The sequence below is a fragment of the Salvelinus fontinalis genome, chromosome 34 (assembly GCF_029448725.1).
Source record: "Salvelinus fontinalis isolate EN_2023a chromosome 34, ASM2944872v1, whole genome shotgun sequence".
In the NCBI taxonomy this organism is placed as follows: Eukaryota; Metazoa; Chordata; class Actinopteri; order Salmoniformes; family Salmonidae; genus Salvelinus; species Salvelinus fontinalis.
In genome coordinates, this window is record NC_074698.1 from 19,039,984 (window position 1) to 19,056,629 (window position 16,646).

General features: G+C 46.8%; 1 protein-coding gene across 1 annotated transcript; it reads left to right on the plus strand.

Moving 5' to 3' along the window:
- The first annotated feature begins 1,511 nt into the window (after positions 1-1,511).
- LOC129833396 (serine/threonine-protein kinase LMTK2-like) lies at positions 1,512-15,247 on the plus strand. The gene is made up of 8 exons (XM_055897968.1): positions 1,512-1,727; positions 5,507-5,591; positions 6,325-6,446; positions 10,338-10,487; positions 10,728-13,815; positions 14,060-14,183; positions 14,464-14,728; positions 14,869-15,247. The coding sequence occupies exons 1-8, from the start codon at positions 1,534-1,536 to the stop codon at positions 14,891-14,893; spliced, it is 4,053 nt and encodes a 1,350-aa protein (XP_055753943.1). The 5' UTR covers positions 1,512-1,533; the 3' UTR covers positions 14,894-15,247.
- Positions 15,248-16,646: the final 1,399 nt, after the last annotated feature.

The window sequence follows — 16,646 nt, forward strand, 5'->3', positions numbered from 1 at the left end:
GCAGCTTGACCGTGTCGGTTAGAAACAAGCGTTATGGTGGTTCCGTCAGTAGTCTGGTCTAAGCTGCTTGTAGTCAGTAAGGGCACAGAGAGCTCTGAGTAAACACGGTAGATCCATTACCTTGAGTCATGTGGATTGACAGTTTTACCGAAAGCTGCCTGTATATTGTATGACCCCGCAGAGTGGCTGTGTTTTCACTACCACATTCCACAGGAGTCCTCTTAGCTCCTGGTGACACAGCAGTCACCTTCTCGAGAGCTCCCCCACTGTGGTGGACCTGATCCCCCTGGGCCCCATACCTACCTGGGCCTGCAGCCCTTTTCACTGACTGGTTGTGTATAGAAGGACCTGTTGGACTAGATCCTATCCTTGTCAAGGACCCAGTTGATCAGACTGGCTTTGTATAAGGGACCTATCAGAATGGATCCTGGTGAAGGACCGCCTGGGGGCTAGAGGGATATCATGTGGTGTTCCACAGGGCTCCATATTGGGGCCTCTACTGTTCCTCATATTTGTAGGATAGATGACAAAGTAGCAGAGAGTGTGTGTGATGCTAAAGTCCTTTGACATGATACATTATAATGCCGCCTTCAGTGAAATTCCATCCTGGATTAGTGGTGGTGTGGCATTGTCTCTTGTGGTCTTTGCTCAGAATGTTCTTTCCGTCGTTTGTTTTTCACAATACTATTTTATTTTAATGGTAAAAGTTTTACCAATTTGTTGTGAAGGTTTTGTCCTTTAAAGGAGGCTGCACTATGCTGAGATATGTAATTGAGAATGCAAGCCTTTCATGGCAGTTCTCAGAGCTTTGTAAGTTGCCTGCAGGGTGTGAACCACAGCCACTGTTGACACAATAGTACGAGGCAAGCCCCTATTACCTCAGGAGGAGCCTTGTCAGTGAATCCATCAACTCAGACTCATTATCCCGGATATTATCTCAACGTTACTGATCTAAACTGACAGATGAATGCCTTGCACTCTGCCACCTCAGCCTAACCCACATAGTGACGGTTTGTACCACTACAATCAGAGGGCTCTGGTGGGTTGGTGGTTGGTTACATTCTGGCATCGGCCTCAGCTGCCCTCCCCAACATCTGAGGGGTGGGAAGTAAATTTGCCCCCCTCAACCTATTTCCCCAGACAATGGGACTCGTTGTTCTCACACACCCCTGGCCTGCCCCGTTCACCTCCTCTCCCAAACGGAGCTTTTGACCGTGTGCCCAGAAACGTGACCTGGCCATCCGGCAAGAGTTGATCCACCCCACTGGCCTGATTTTGTATTTTAAAATTGCCGTGACACAGCATATAGACCTCGGTGTATTAAACAGCTGGGCCCTTATTTGGTTCCACCCCCCCATCGGCAGTAAAACCCTGCTGGGCTGGAGAGAGCTATGCAGTGGGAGGGAGTCTACTGCCCCTGTGTGGATGACTGCTTACAATGCACCTTCAGATAGTCACTCAAGTCCATATTACAGGAGCTTCAAGATGTGATGTTTCTGTGTGCCGTTTTAAATTCAAATAAGGACTAAGTGAATGCTGTTTTTGGCATTGAAACTAGTACACAGGTGTTATCCTGTGCGTGTGTCTCCATTTCAGGGGGACCTCCGGAGCTACCTGTCTCAGCAGGATTGGATGTTCCGAAATGCTGAGCTGCTGCAGCTGCAGAAGATGGCCTGTGAAATTGCTGCTGGCGTCACCCACCTCCACAAACACAACTTCCTGCACAGGTAGCACTTCTGCTCCGGCTCCGTTTACACCAGTCAGTCACAACTAGACATGGCTTTAGCTAAGGGCACAGCCTTCAGATGTCAAACGACAGTCATGCTTCAAGGAATTAAGACTTCATCAAACATTTTAAGTAGTACTGTCTGTTTTTACATCTTCCAACTTAAAAATGTTGAGTTACGATAGTATCAGACACAAGTGATATTAATGTGTCACAATTACAAGTCTGTCTCTATCAAATGAAATAAGTGGTTTTGGCCTCCCTCATGGCAACTTTCTCTTATGGATACGTACTCCTACTCTCAAGCCAACACTGGGCCAATCCCAAACAGGGACACTGGGCCAATCCTGAACAGGGACACTGGGCCCCTCCAAAAAGGAGAGTGCTGCATGGGCCTGTTTCGTTTAACTTTTTACCCGGCAGTGCAGGACATGTAGGCTCCGCTCAGCACATGCTCTGTTTTGCATGCTCAGAATAAACCCAAAGGGCTCCAATTACCCAGCTCCCACACATTGCCACAGTGTCAACTATCAGCCGGTCAGAGGGATATGATGATTCTGCTGTTTGTGTGTAAATGGATAGCCTCATGTTGGCCATTTATTATCCTGTGTTACAACTCAAAAGGAGCCCAAGTACGAGATTCCACCGCTAACAGGGTCGTAATGACAGTCGTAAAAAAAAATAGTGCACCGCTTTTCTTTTGGTTGGGTTGCGAAGTTGATTTACTACCAATGTGTCCTCGCTGGATGCCCCGCCCACAAAGTACCCGACACGGGGCTGTGGCTAGCACGGTGCCACAAAGCCTTCTGGGACGGTGGCAGTGGTGTGAACTGAAATTATAGCCAAGGCTTAGGGTCTGTGGTCTGAGCCCAGCATGTTATTGTGATGGGGCGGCCACAGCAATAAGACAGCGAGCTGTCATGGCGGTCCAGGAGAACCACTCTGACTGACATTCCATAACAACCCTGGGGAGAAATAGCATATGGGGCAGTAGAGGAGAGGGAACTGTGTTCTCCAGTTTTTCAACCAGTGTGACAACCATAGCTTCCAGCACATATTTGAATTAATTTGGTAATTTTACTGAAATGATAGTTTCACTTGACAAGAATGAGCAGAATCAGTCGATCTCCCTTTTTGTTGTTGTAAGGTCTTTGTTTTTAACTCGCTAGGTCTCTGAGCTATATCGATTTTCTGTCAAAGAGGTTAAGAATCTGCTGATGTGTCTGCACCAAACTGCCCCCATGCCATTTGCCTTGTAGGGATAGGACTTTGAATCTGATTCTCTCTCCCTGATCCTCCAGTAGTACTGTAATGCACTGCGTTCGCCAACAGCAGGGAACAGCCAGGACAGAAGTGGTTTAAAATATCTCTCCATTTATCTTGCCGATGTTTCAGTGGGCCTGACAGTAGCTCTCGGGGTGTACGAGCACAGACCACTAGTGTCAGCGACATCCACGGATAGACGGGGTAAAAGAGACGCGCTTGGAACGGGTTGGTGATGAAATGCTTCTTGGGCCAAGGGGAAACCAGAGCCTCTCCCTCCATGAGGGTCCCAGTCTGAATGAGATACCATCTGTCCACTCAGACAGCCCAGTCCCCCTTTATCGCCCTCCCCAGTCCACCCCGCCACTCTGCCCACCTGTGAGTGTTCTTCCCTGGAAACAATATCCTGGTGCTGTATGAGTGAGTGGGGAAACGCTCCAGCATCAGTGATTTTGTTACTAGGGGCGGCAGAAGCAACTGGATGAGGTTTCCTCTAGTGATGCAAGCTATAAGTCCAAATGTGTTTGGGTCTAAAGCCACTCAAGAGTCCAGTCTTTGTCTGGCCCTGCCCTGACCTGGGTCTGTGGTGGTTGGATTTAGAGGCAGGTTGAAGGGGTCCTTAATCACCTGAGACATGGCATTTAATCATATTAGGGTGAGGAAAATGTAATTATTCCAAATTTGTCACTGGGATATTATGTCATCCTGTCATAGGCCTGTACATTGTATTTAAGGGACACCACCCCAAAAATAGTGTCCGTGGCTTGCTATATAAAGCAGGCAGACCGGCATCAAGGCACTGTTCGATTAAATGTTAGAATGGGCGAAACTAGTGACCTAAGTGACTTTGAGCATGGTAAGATCGTCGGTGCCAGCCGTGTCGGTTCCAGTACCTCAGAAACAGCTGACCTCCTGGGCTTTTCATGCACGACAGTGTTTACGGTTTACCGAGAAAGGTGTGACCAAAAGAAACATGCAGCCCTGTGGGTGAAAACAGCTAGTTGATGAGAGGGGTCGAAGGAGAATGGCAAGAGTGGTGCAAGCTAACAGGCAAATAACGGCGCAGTACAACAGTGGTGTGCAGAGCGGCATCTTGGAACGCACCACTCGTCAGTCCTTGTCACGGATGGGCTATTGCAGCAGGTGACCACACCGAGTTCCACTCCTATCAGCTAAAAACAAGAAGAGGCTTGTAAACACCAAACCACCAAGACTGGACAATTGAGGAATGGAAAAACATTGCCTGGTCTGACAAATCCTGGATTTGGCGTAAGCAGCATGATTCCATGGCCCATCCTGGAACAGGCTGGTGGTGTAATGGTGTGGGGAATGTTTTCCTGACACACATTAGGTCCCTGAATACCAATTGAGCAACATATGAATACCACAGCGTATCTCAACTTTGTTGCTGACCAGGTACATCCCTTCATGGCTACAGGGGGGTCTGACCCGGTACTAGATGGGTGTACCTAATAAACCGGCAACTGACTGTATATTCCACCTTTTCAATGATTTATTTCCATTGCATGACCACATGAGCAGCACAGAGCCAATCTGAACGTGTCCTGCAGCAGCACGGAGTTCCATCTGCTTCCCAAATGATTGATGAACAAGATAAGGTCCAGAGCATTGTTGTCTTTTCAGACTACAGTTGTGTGTACTGCAGTGTTTACCCAAAACCTCTAACTTGTGTTCAAACTAGGGCTGGGCCGATATATGATTACATCGAATATCGTGATATTTGACATTGATGATATATTGGGATGCGCAAGACTATATTTAATTTGAACTTTACAAATCTAAACTGTGCAGTTTTATCAGTTAGTCTGTGTCAATATGTTGAAAAGAAAGTCTAAATGAATTAAGTCTTATTTCTTCGCCACACAAATATTATTTAATGAGAATGTGACTAATATTGTAAATAAGCACAAATTGCACAGTCTGGAGTGATTTTAGTCATTAACGACGCAAAACGATTAAATCAGATATCACGATATTTGGTGTAGTATGTCGAAGAAGAGGTCTCCCCAAGTATCACCCAACCCTAGTTCAGAGTGAACAAATGAGAGCTATATGTTGGATGTAGTGCTGGTAGACTCAACCGGACCTGTGGGTTGGCACCAGAACAACTGCCTATTATTTGCAGCCCTGTGATCCATTCACCGTTCTATGACCACACCAGACCATATTGAACACGTATTAAACTCAACCGTTCTATGACCACACTAGACCATATTGAACACGTATTAAACTCAACCGTTCTATGACCACACCAGACCATATTGAACACGTATTAAACTCAACCGTTCTATGACCACACTAGACCATATTGAACACGTATTAAACTCAACCATTCTATGACCACACTAGACCATATTGAACACAACCGTTCTATGACCACACTAGACCATATTGAACACAACCGTTCTATGACCATGCCAGACCATATTGAACACACAAACTCTGTAAATCCTCATGTTTTTTAATCTTCTTTAATCAGTTTCCCTCTTTTCTCAGTGACTTAGCCCTGAGGAACTGCTATCTGACTGCAGACCTGACGGTCAGAGTGGGAGACTATGGCATCGGCCCCTACAGATACAAGGTACCAGGAAACTTTCCAACCTGTTCTCCTTCAAATGGAATCAGGTGGATATTGTTTTACTTTCAGGTGACAAAAGGAAGTGGCATCTGTATGTGTGCTGTTAGTTTCAGTTTAGGTTCATTAACCCTTTTCACAATGCTGAGCCCAGCTGAACAGAGAGGTTACACATCCACCAAAGTCTCAAAGGATGTCAAAGCCAGTACTGTACAGTACTGTATAAGGCCTAGTCCGTGTAGTCAACACAATAGTGTAAAAGTGGTTTATTAAGGGGGTTTATATACAGCTGTTAGCCTTTGACCCCAGTCTGGCAGAACTCTGTGAAGCATTAAGACTGTTATACCAAAGTATAACTCCCTAGTGCGTTTGTCCCTGGCTTGACTGTCGATAAGGCTAGCTCCGCTTGCTGCATTCCTCAAATAATGTTGAGCTCTCTATTTAGCACGGTCAACAAGTGTGGCCAGAGGTGTTTTGGCTGTATTTATGAGCTTGATTAAGTACTTACTAGGAACTTGGAAAACAACTCAAAATACAGTAATGTGGGTTAGAACTGAAGGAAAGGCTACCAAACATCCAAATGCTTCTTAGAAAGACACATACTGAATTGAATGGAAAAAAAGAAGGCCTACTGGTTGTTTGTAGAACTATTCTGAGATAGACATCCTATTAAATTACACATTTGTGTTCTGCATGTAATTACATGGATGCTCGACTCTGTCCCTCTCTCATGTCACAGGAGGATTACATCATCACGGAGGACGACGAGTCGGCGCCCCTGCGCTGGATGGCCCCGGAGCTGGTGGGGGAGCGCCATGGGGGCGTGATCACCCTGGACCAGACCAAGCCTGGCAATGTGTGGTAGGTACCTCCACCTGGTCACTGTGCAATTTACAGGCGGTAGGTGGCACCTTCAAATGGGGAGGACAGGCTCATAGTAATGGCTAGATCAGAATACATTTAATGGCCTCAAACACATGGTGTCCGTGTAGTTGATTCCATTCCAGACATTATTATGAGCCATCCTCCACTCAGTGGCCTTCTGGGCATTGTGCTTCACTGTGTTGAATAAAATATACTCATTAACACAGTGAGTCAACCTGTGTCCTGTTGGGCTGTTGCTGAGCAGTAGCTCAGGGTCTTTTTTGAAGATGATAGACTATCTCTGATTCTTCTGTCCAGATAGCCTCTCTCTCTGAGAGTGTAAATCTTAGCAGGCACTCAGTCTAGCTGACTTCTAAAGGGAAGAAGACGCTGACCCTGCACTCCCACCAGGCGGCACAGCAACACTGGAACCTATCCTTCCTGGCCCCTCCCTTATGACCTCATGGCTCTGTGCCAGTCCGTGTCACGGTTGTAAATCACAACGTTGCATAAGGAGGCTCTCGTTGCAGCACCACATTTACCCCTAAATAAGGATATGTTTAGTTCTCAGAATATGGGTCATTCCACCAATAGAGTGCATTTTGGGTAGTGTAGGTGTACCTATTAAGCCCATCAACATCTAAGTTAAGACACTTCTAACATGTACTGCCCTAATCTTTGTAGGAAAAGTGGAGATAAAATGACATATACATTTCTCATTAAGTTATTTTTATGTTTGGACTGGGCTTAATGGCTACTGAATGTACCATTTTAAGCCCATGGGTGTTCCAAATAAGCCCACCTCCTAAATAATCAATTTTAATTAATTTCCAAATATTAAAAACTGACATTTCTTATGTAAATCTCCCCATTACCATTCATCAGGAGGGTGTCCAATCGTATCAACAGAGCTCAATGTGGAATTAAGTTTTTGTTCTTGCCAATCACCCGTACACAGCTGATTCAGGTGTTAATACTCTGTTAGAACAAACACCTGCACACACTGGTCCTCTGTGGATAAGAATCCATGCACAAAGACCATCACACACAACTTGCAGTGGATTATCTGAAAACTGAGTCACATTTCCTGTACTGCTATTCTTGTTAATTAGTTCAACTTGTCTTTCTGAAGACGGTTTCAAATATACCTATACTGTTGTATTATAAAGGGACAGCTGGTGGACCAAAACACGGAATCACCTGGATGAATGTCAACAATATGACAATGCCCCCACCCAGAAGTGCATGAGTAGTCACCATCTTGTCCCTCTTATGTTGGCCTCAACCCTGATCTTATTCTTCTCTCTGCGTCAATGACTACCTGTCCACTCCAAAGGTTTATAATCTTGATAAAGGCACCATGGCTAGATGCTGTCATTTGAGTGTTTTAATCAACTTAAATATGAACAAAAACCATATGTTAATTGAATATTAGGAATGTAAGCACACTATCCCAATGTGTTTCAGTGCAAACCAGCTTAATAGGAACCACAATACTATTCTATGTTTCACCATAAATCATCATCTACTCTTAAAATATCTGGAAACCAATGGTTTGGGGTATAAATATACACTATAGACTACAATATTATGCAAAGTTAGTATTGAACAATATGTAATTATTGCATAGAGGGAGTGATTTTTCTGCCACTGTACTCATTAAGCCCACCTGAGAGAAAAAAACTAACATTTGCATAACAATGCCATGTTTATTTAACATGAAAATAGGACAAAATACATTTAAAAATGGAAGCTGTGAATGCCTGGTCTATTATAGAGGTTAAACAAAAACAACATTATAGTAACTGACCAACTAAGTAGCAGGGTGGACCGTTTGATCTAATTGACCATAAATCCCCTTGTGACAGGGGGAATGGAAGCTTATGTGCAACATGGAGTGGGAATTGAATGCAAGCTTCACAAAAACATTGAAATTGTAAAAAAAATGCCTAGCCCTATCTATGGGTGACAGGGTTGATGTTATGTTCCACCCGCTTAGTTTTTCACCACAAAACACCAGATAATGGCCAAAAAGAGTAGCACCAGCTTAACTGCTTTTACGCTATTATTTGACTATTTGTTTAGTAAAATAATTTAAAGGAATAGTTCACCATATTTAAATGAGAGTTCAGTTCACATAACAGGGTTCACCTTAAAATGAATGACAAACGTAAATGAATCATGAATCCTCAGAAAACAACTAGGGCTTTAAAATGGTGAAAACTTTGACATTTTTGGGTTAAAATCTTCCTAGAAGTTGGAAAAACATGAGAAGGGACAATGAAGACTTTAGGATGTCTATATTTATTGAATGTTCCATGTGGTCTATAGTAAAGAATACTATATTGATGCAAAATTTCAACTTAAAGTACCCCCCCCTTTTTCTCCCCAATTTCGTGGTATCCAATTATTAGTAGTTACTGTCTTGTCTCATCGCTACAACTCCCATACGAGCTCGGGAGAGACGAAGGTCGAGAGCCATGTGTCCTCTGAAACACAACCCAACCAAGCCGCTCTGCTTCTTAACACAATGCACATCCAACCCAGAAGCCAGACGCACCAATGTGTCGGAGGAAACACCGTGCACCTGGCAACCTGGTCAGCGTGCACTGCGCCCGGCCCGCCACAGGAGTCGCTAGTGCGCGATGAGACAAGGATATCCCTACAGGCCAAACCCTCCCTAACCCGGACGACGCTAGGCCAATTGTGCGTCGCCCCATGAACCTCCCGGTCACGGCAGAGCCTGGGCTCGAACCCAGAGTCTCTGGAGGCACCGCTAGCACTGCGATGCAGTGCCTTAGACCACTGCGCCACCCAGGAGGCCTCTACTTAATTTTGAATAGACGCAAAAGGAACTCTAGTCGTGGATTGACCCATATACACTTAAGCCTATATACAAAACATTAAGATCACCTGCTCTTTCCATGAGACTGACCAGGTGAAAGCTATGATCCCTTATTGATGTCACCTGTTAAGTCCACTTCAATCAGTGTATATGAAGGGGAGAAGATAGGTTAAAGAAGGATTTTTAAGTATTGAGACAAATTAGACATTGTGTATGTCATTCCGAGGGTGAATGCGCAAGGCAAAAGATTTAAGTGCCTTTGAACAGGGTATGGTAGTAGGTGACAGGGGCACCGTTTTTTTTCAAGAACTGCAACGCTGCTGGGTTTTTCACACAACAGTTTCCTGTGTGTATCAAGAATGGTCTAGAGGCGAAAGAAACGCACATTTATTTAGGCGAGGTGCTGGCTAGCGGAACACCTATTTAGGCGAGGTGCTGGCTAGCGGAACACCTATTTAGGCGAGGTGCTGGCTAGCGGAACACCTATTTAGGCGAGGTGCTGGCTAGCGGAACACCTATTTAGGCGAGGTGCTGGCTAGCGGAGTGGAACACAAAAAATAAAGGTGAGCCGCACACTCTAGGAGCTCAGATGCAAAAATGTAATGTCCAACTTTTACAGACAAGCGGTCTTCATCAGGGTATAATGAATGGTCTACCACCTAAAGGACATGCAGCCAACTTATTGTATTGGAGTCAACATGGGCCAGCATTACTGTGGAAGGCTTTTGATAACTTGTCGAATCCATGCCCCGACAAATTGAGGCTGTTCTGAGTATAAAACGTGGGGGGCAACCCAGTGTAATCTTTCGTTTTGAGGAATATTTGTGTTTTGATTATTTTGATGAAGAACATTAACTGTGATGTGAATATGGGTATTATGCTGCAATATGAAAATAGTCCCCCCCCCCCCCCCCCCCCCACCCATCTCATTGAGCATTTAATCACAGACGCATGTTGCCACCATGCACGCAGGTACAGTAGATTGTGAGTTGTAATTATCCCTACACCAGTCATAAGTGTTTCTCTGATCCCTGTGTTTGCAGGGCCTTGGGGGTGACTCTGTGGGAGCTGTTTGAGAACGCAGCCCAGCCCTACCCTCACCTGTCTGACCGCGAGGTCCTGAACCACGTCATCAGGGAACAGCAGATCAAACTGTTGAAACCACAGCTGGAGCTGCCCTACTCTGACAGATGGTCAGTCCCGCTGTCTCCAACCATACTACACATGACACCAACTGAATCTAGCTGGACTACATGTTATTTATGGAGTGTCTGCTGAATTGTTAAAAAACTGAAATACTTTACCATAAAGAGAGGTGTATGAATTGCATACTTGACATTGAAACGATATGTTCTGCTATGAAGTCAAACTGTATTTAAAAAGCCTCGGCTCATGCCATAAAGAGTAATACCTCAACTCTCTCCCCTGTGCAGGTATGAGGTGCTACAGTTCTGCTGGCTAACTCCAGACAAGCGGGCCACGGCCGAGGAGATCCACCGGCTGCTCACCTACCTGCGTATGCAGGGCCAGAAGGATGTAGAGGACGACTTCCAGCAGCGCTGGGACTCCCTCAAACCCAACCCTGTCACGCGCCAGACCACCGTCAGCCACTCCTCCTACCCCATTCTGGAGCAGTTCGCAGATGATGCCCTGCGGGCCGAGGTGGACGAGGTGCTCACCGTCACTGAGACCAGCCGTGGCCTGAGCTTCGAGTATGTGTGGGAAGCGGCCAAGCATGACCATTACGACAGCAGCAGTGGCCATGGACGCTCGGCTATGAACACCACGCTCAACTACCACAGCATGTTCTTCCCCGTGCCCAGCGAGGACATTCAGGCCCACTTTCCAGACCCCGCAGCCCCCAGGACGGGGGGCTCCGACAGCAGGAACACCCATTCAGCAATCCCTGGGATTCTTCCCGTGTTTGACGCTCACAAACCAGCCAATGGAAACGAGTACTACATCCAGTTGGAGGAGCAGGGGGAGAGCACCGTGGAGGCGAAAGAGAACAGGGGTCCGGAGGTAGACACAGTTTCAGACGGGCAGAAATTTGTCACCCTTCAAGACGTCCGCTTGGACGAGTCCAGCACCGATGCAGACTTCTTCCACCACAGCATAGACTCCAAGGACTCGTACCTCCAGGACAGCCACATCTGGTCGTCCAGTGAGCATGACAGCCCCTACCACACCAACATCTTCAGTGAGGGAGACTCCAGACAGGACTCCCATTCCTGGAACAGGGGCTTCATGGAGCTTCCAGAACTCAACGGAAATGGTTTTCAGAGAGTGGAGTCTGTAGAGGGGCAGACCCAGGGAACAGAAAAGTCATTTCGGAATTCTTTTTTAGGGGAGCGCCATTCAGAGGTCATCCTCCAGGACTCTTTAGAGGAGGCAGAGGGGGAGGGAACCCCGGATGTGATGAGGCTACTGAACACTGAGAAACTAGCGGACAACTTCATGTTCCTCAAAGAGAAGAGCCTGATGAAGGAGGGCTCTGGTTTATCAGGGAAAAGTAGTGGGAGTCAACAACTGGACTTCCTCCAACCTGGTCTGACCCACATCCCCGAGCACAGTTTCAGAATGAACTCTTGGGATGATGATGATGATGAGACCATAGATGGCATAAACGTAGCAGAGATCCCCATAAAACCTGTGGAGAGCAACATGTCCCCAGCAGAGGAGGAACTTTTTGACTTTATGAGTCCCAGTTTTGTGGATTTCCTGCAACCTCTAGCAGACCCTAAAACACTGGTGCCTTCAAATACACTGGTAACAGAGGACATCTGTAGCAACCAGCTGCCAATTAGAGGACTGCTGCAGCAGTCCTCTAATATGAGGATGGACTCTGCCTCTGAGAGGGCTGAGGTCCCTGCTATTAGTTCAGCAAATATCCACCAGTCTCCCACACTCCTCTCTGAAAGTGCCACTACAGACCCCCTGTGCATGGATGCCAAAAACCCCAGCCTTGACTGCCTCGGAGCCTCAGAGGATGACTGTGTTGAATCCAAAGGAATCAAAGAGCCAACAGATGACCTGCTAAGCTATGACTCTCCCCCAGTCTATGTCAGTGAGATTTCTGTTGACAATGGCCTGACCAGTGAAGGCTTTACCAGTGATGATCTGCTGAGCGACCTGGTTGAAGATGATACAGAGGCAGAAATGGATACCGTTCTCTCTGAGCATGAACATGACAGGTCCTCTCTGCTGGTTTCTGGTCCTTCCATGGACCAGATCAGCCAGGACAGCCTATTGGAGGACAGTGTTTCCACCACTCTGCCCACTGTGGAGAAATCAGCTGAGACACTAGATTCCCTGGACAACAGCCACAGGCTGGAGGGGTCTGTTGAAGAGCTAAACACCCCGGCAGCCCCTCACAAGCTCCAGCCCCCGTACAAAACAGCCGACAGCGGCTACGAGACAGAGAACCTGGAGTCTCCAGAGTGGAACTCTCAGCCCATCATCAAAGACCACTTCTCAGAGGAAAACGGTCTGAGTTTGGCCGAGGAAGAGGAGGAGGAGCCAGCAGCTGCTACCATGCTGGTTCCCCCCGAAATCATCGTCTCGGAGGTGGAGAGTGTGATGGATGCTCAGGACGGTGAGGACCAGCAGGCAGAGCCCATCGCCCCTGGCGAGGAATATTTCACGGGAGGCAACTACAGAGACTCTGCTTACTTCTCCGACAACGAGTCCGAGCCCGAGAAGAAGTCTGAAGAAGCCAACTCGGCAACTGTGGACATCAGTGGCGGTGTTTCTGGAGGTCCATCTGTTCTTCCTGAAGTCACAGAGGAGGATCATGTAGAGTCTTCTGCTGGGTCACAGTCTCCCATTGCTCGAGAAGCTCTGGTTGATATTGGAGTGGAGAAGACCAAGCCTCAGCTCCTGGAAGGGACCAGTCTCCCTGTGCTGATCCTCACCACAGAGGAGGACTGGGAGAAGACGTCACCTGTGTCCATCGACGGCAGTGTGGACGAAACCAGGACACTGGAGTTCTTCCCTGACTTCAGGACTCACAGTCACTCTGAGTCCAGCGGAACTTCCACCGAGGACCTGGAAAAGCCTCCATTGCCTGCTGTTGCTACCTCAGCAAAACCTTTTCCTGAGAACATACCGGTCCACGCTAAGCTAACCAGGACCTACGCCAGCGAGATCACCCCCAAGTTGAAGGAGCCCGACATGGAGGGGAGGTACCTGGGCAGGCGCGACGGCTCTGATGAGAATGGGCAGGAGGACGGAGGGGAGGCGGACGAAGAGGACGATAACAGCGATGACTCGGATGATGACATGCGGGCGTACCGGCTGCACAGCTCCAGCGAGGACAGCGAGGACGACACGGTGCACCCGGTTCCCGTTATAGTCTCGGATGACAGTAGAGCGCGGAACCTCAAGAGCCTGCTGAAGCCCACGTCGCTGAATGTCACCCCCAGCGCCAAACCCTCCATGCCATCAGGGGGCAGCGATTCAGACAGTGCCAGTAGAGCAGTGTCGTTTTTCGACGATGTCACTGTTTTCCTTTTCGACCAAGTAGAGTACCCACTTGTCCCCTTTGCATGCACACATCGGACATTGTTTCACTTGTATCTAACATTTATATCAAAACAACTCAAAGATACAAATATTATGTCTATGCATTAGAAATGGTTTGAATTTCATGTGATATTGCAGTTTTTTTTGTAGCATTCACAGGTTCTCTGTGCAATCTAGACCTAGTCTAAATATTATGAGAATGAACTTTAACCATTGCACTTATTGGTCTCCCCATCTGTAGGAGACCCCCACCAAGGAGCTGGGAGACCATTCGTCAGGTTCCAACAGCCAGGTGTCCGAGTTCAGCAGCCCTGTGCCCACGGCCAGCTACCTGAATAGGTTCACCAACTCCACAGATGAAGAAGGTAAGTCATCACGATACGGCCAACTTCCATCAGCATTATCAAGGAAGAACCTAAAGGGCTCCATGAAACACACCTGACAATGTAATCCAAATGAATACACTATGGTAGCTGTCCACAAATGCAGATGTTTAGTCTGACCATTTGCTAATTGTTTACGTACATTTAGGTAATTTAGGGGGGGGCTCTTTTGGCTCAAGAGTACCTCCAGTGGCAAAAGTTCCGTATTGCCTCTTTTTAATTGTACCAAATCAAGGTTTTAAACAGGTGTCTCTCCCCTCAGGCGGTGGGTTTGAATGGGATGACGACTTCTCGTCCCCGGAGCCCTCGGCGTTCCTCTCCAAGGCAGCTACGGACCTGGCCGTGTCTAAAACCATGTCCCCTTCGTCTACGGCCTCTCACTACTTCTCCCCTCCCGGGGGCCGCGCCCCGGAGCCCAGCTGGAGCAGCTCCAGCTCCAACTACTCCCGCTTCTCCATCTCCCCGGCCAACATCGCCAGCTTCTCCCTCACACACCTCACTGACTCAGACACCGAACAAGGAGGCAAGTGGGAGTGCACCAACACAAACAAACAAACTACAGACAGGCATGTGCTTTATCTACCTCATACATAGTAATTGAATAGGATCTCTGATCTACCCTCTCTAACGCTGTATTTGTGTATTTATGCCCTCCTCCCTCAGGAAGCAGTGAAGAAGGAGATAAAGACTAAGGTGCATGTGGAAGGGACTGTTTCCCCCCCCACTTCTGAGGGGAATGGACCCAGAGCCTCGTACAATGTCAGGTGAATGTAGGAGAGCTCAACATGCAGGCTAAAGATGGACGGATGATGACACTGTTATGAAGGCCGTGGATGCTTCTCTTCTCAGGCAGAACTGCCCCCCCATCATCATATGAATAGAACTAGAAACAGACTGAGCTAGAGGCTCCGACAGCCACAACGCCCTCAACAAAATCCCCTTCCTTCCACCAAAAGCCTCTTAGCAAATAAACAGTTGAGGCTCAGTCAGTCGTCTGAGCCTTGTTCTCTCCCCCCCCCCATCAGTGCAATGCAGCAGGAAGAACAGACAAAACTGACCTGACTTTGTTTGCTTTAAGACTTGTTGAGCGCATTCCAAGTGTTTGGTTAATGTCCTCCTTTCCTGAGGGGATTCTGTTTCACCCCAAAAATACACTTTTATTTTGAAGCCCTGATTGAACCACAGCCCCTGTGTCTGCAATCAATCAAATAGGAATAATGAGCTCTTTGGATCAGGCTGACTAAAACACCAAGGCCCTTGGGCGTAACACTGCTCATTAGCACCTTTGCTACATTGTGCGATTATTACAGGAGTTGCCTTTTGGAAATGTATTTATTGTCAGGTCTACTCATGAAGTGTGTATGCTTCAACAGGAGATGGTCAAGACTGGAAGAGGTATATTAGGAATTTAAGGAACCAAGTTTGTGATTGACTCATTCACCGTCCATACATCCCATCTGTATAATTGAAATGAGCCCCTGCTTGGTTGCTATAGGAACAGTCAGTGTTCTAGTTAGAACCATGGAACAGGAGAGGTCTGACAGCATTACAGTTCATTCATATGAAGGAAGTTCAGTTAAACACCATCAGTAGAAGTATTGGATAAGGTAACATTGCCACAAGCCATGGTTTGAATTAACAGTATGGGACTTCAAGGTTTGTCCAGTTTCTTCACCAATCAATGGTTCTTATCGTAGTGCCTATTTCATACTGATTACAAAAATATAATCTCCCTGTTCACTCCAGAAATCACATGATTATGAAGAGGTAAATACATTTTGTCCTGACAAGCCTAGTGACTGCATTTGCATTGTTTTTGTTTTGTGAAACATGTGCACCTTTTTAATAGGAGGAGTCAGTAGGGATGTGTCACTGTCCCAAACGGCACGCAGATCATTTCTCTGGTACTGTGCAGGGATCTTACATTAACTCAACCCCTAGTTGTCATTGGACTGTACCAAGACAGACATGCCTGTTCTTTGTTTTGTTTACTATGTCAAACCAGTTCTACACTCATACTGAGTTTTATTTTCTGCACGGGTTATTCACTAACTACTGCATGTGACACAGCCCAGGTAAAGATTACGGACATTGCCAAAGCAACCCGGCTATCACTCAACGGACTGTCTCCGGTATGATTTGTTTTGGTGTGCAGCAAGGTTGGGCTGTGTCACGATCAATGATGTATATAAATAATTATTCAGCTGGATCAGTGAGGTGAGCTTCATGGTCTTTCTGTTCCTGTAGTTCAAACTGTTCTTCCAGACTCCATGGGTTCTACACAGATGAAACGATGGATAGCTCTTGGTTTAGTGTCAAGGTTTCCCCTATGAACAAGTGGATAGAAACCCTTTGTCCTCACCTCCAGTGTTCTAGACAAGGTTAACCTCTTCTACCAGCAGCCTGTGTTCTTTCAGTTAAACTTGAAATGTATTTTAAGGAAAT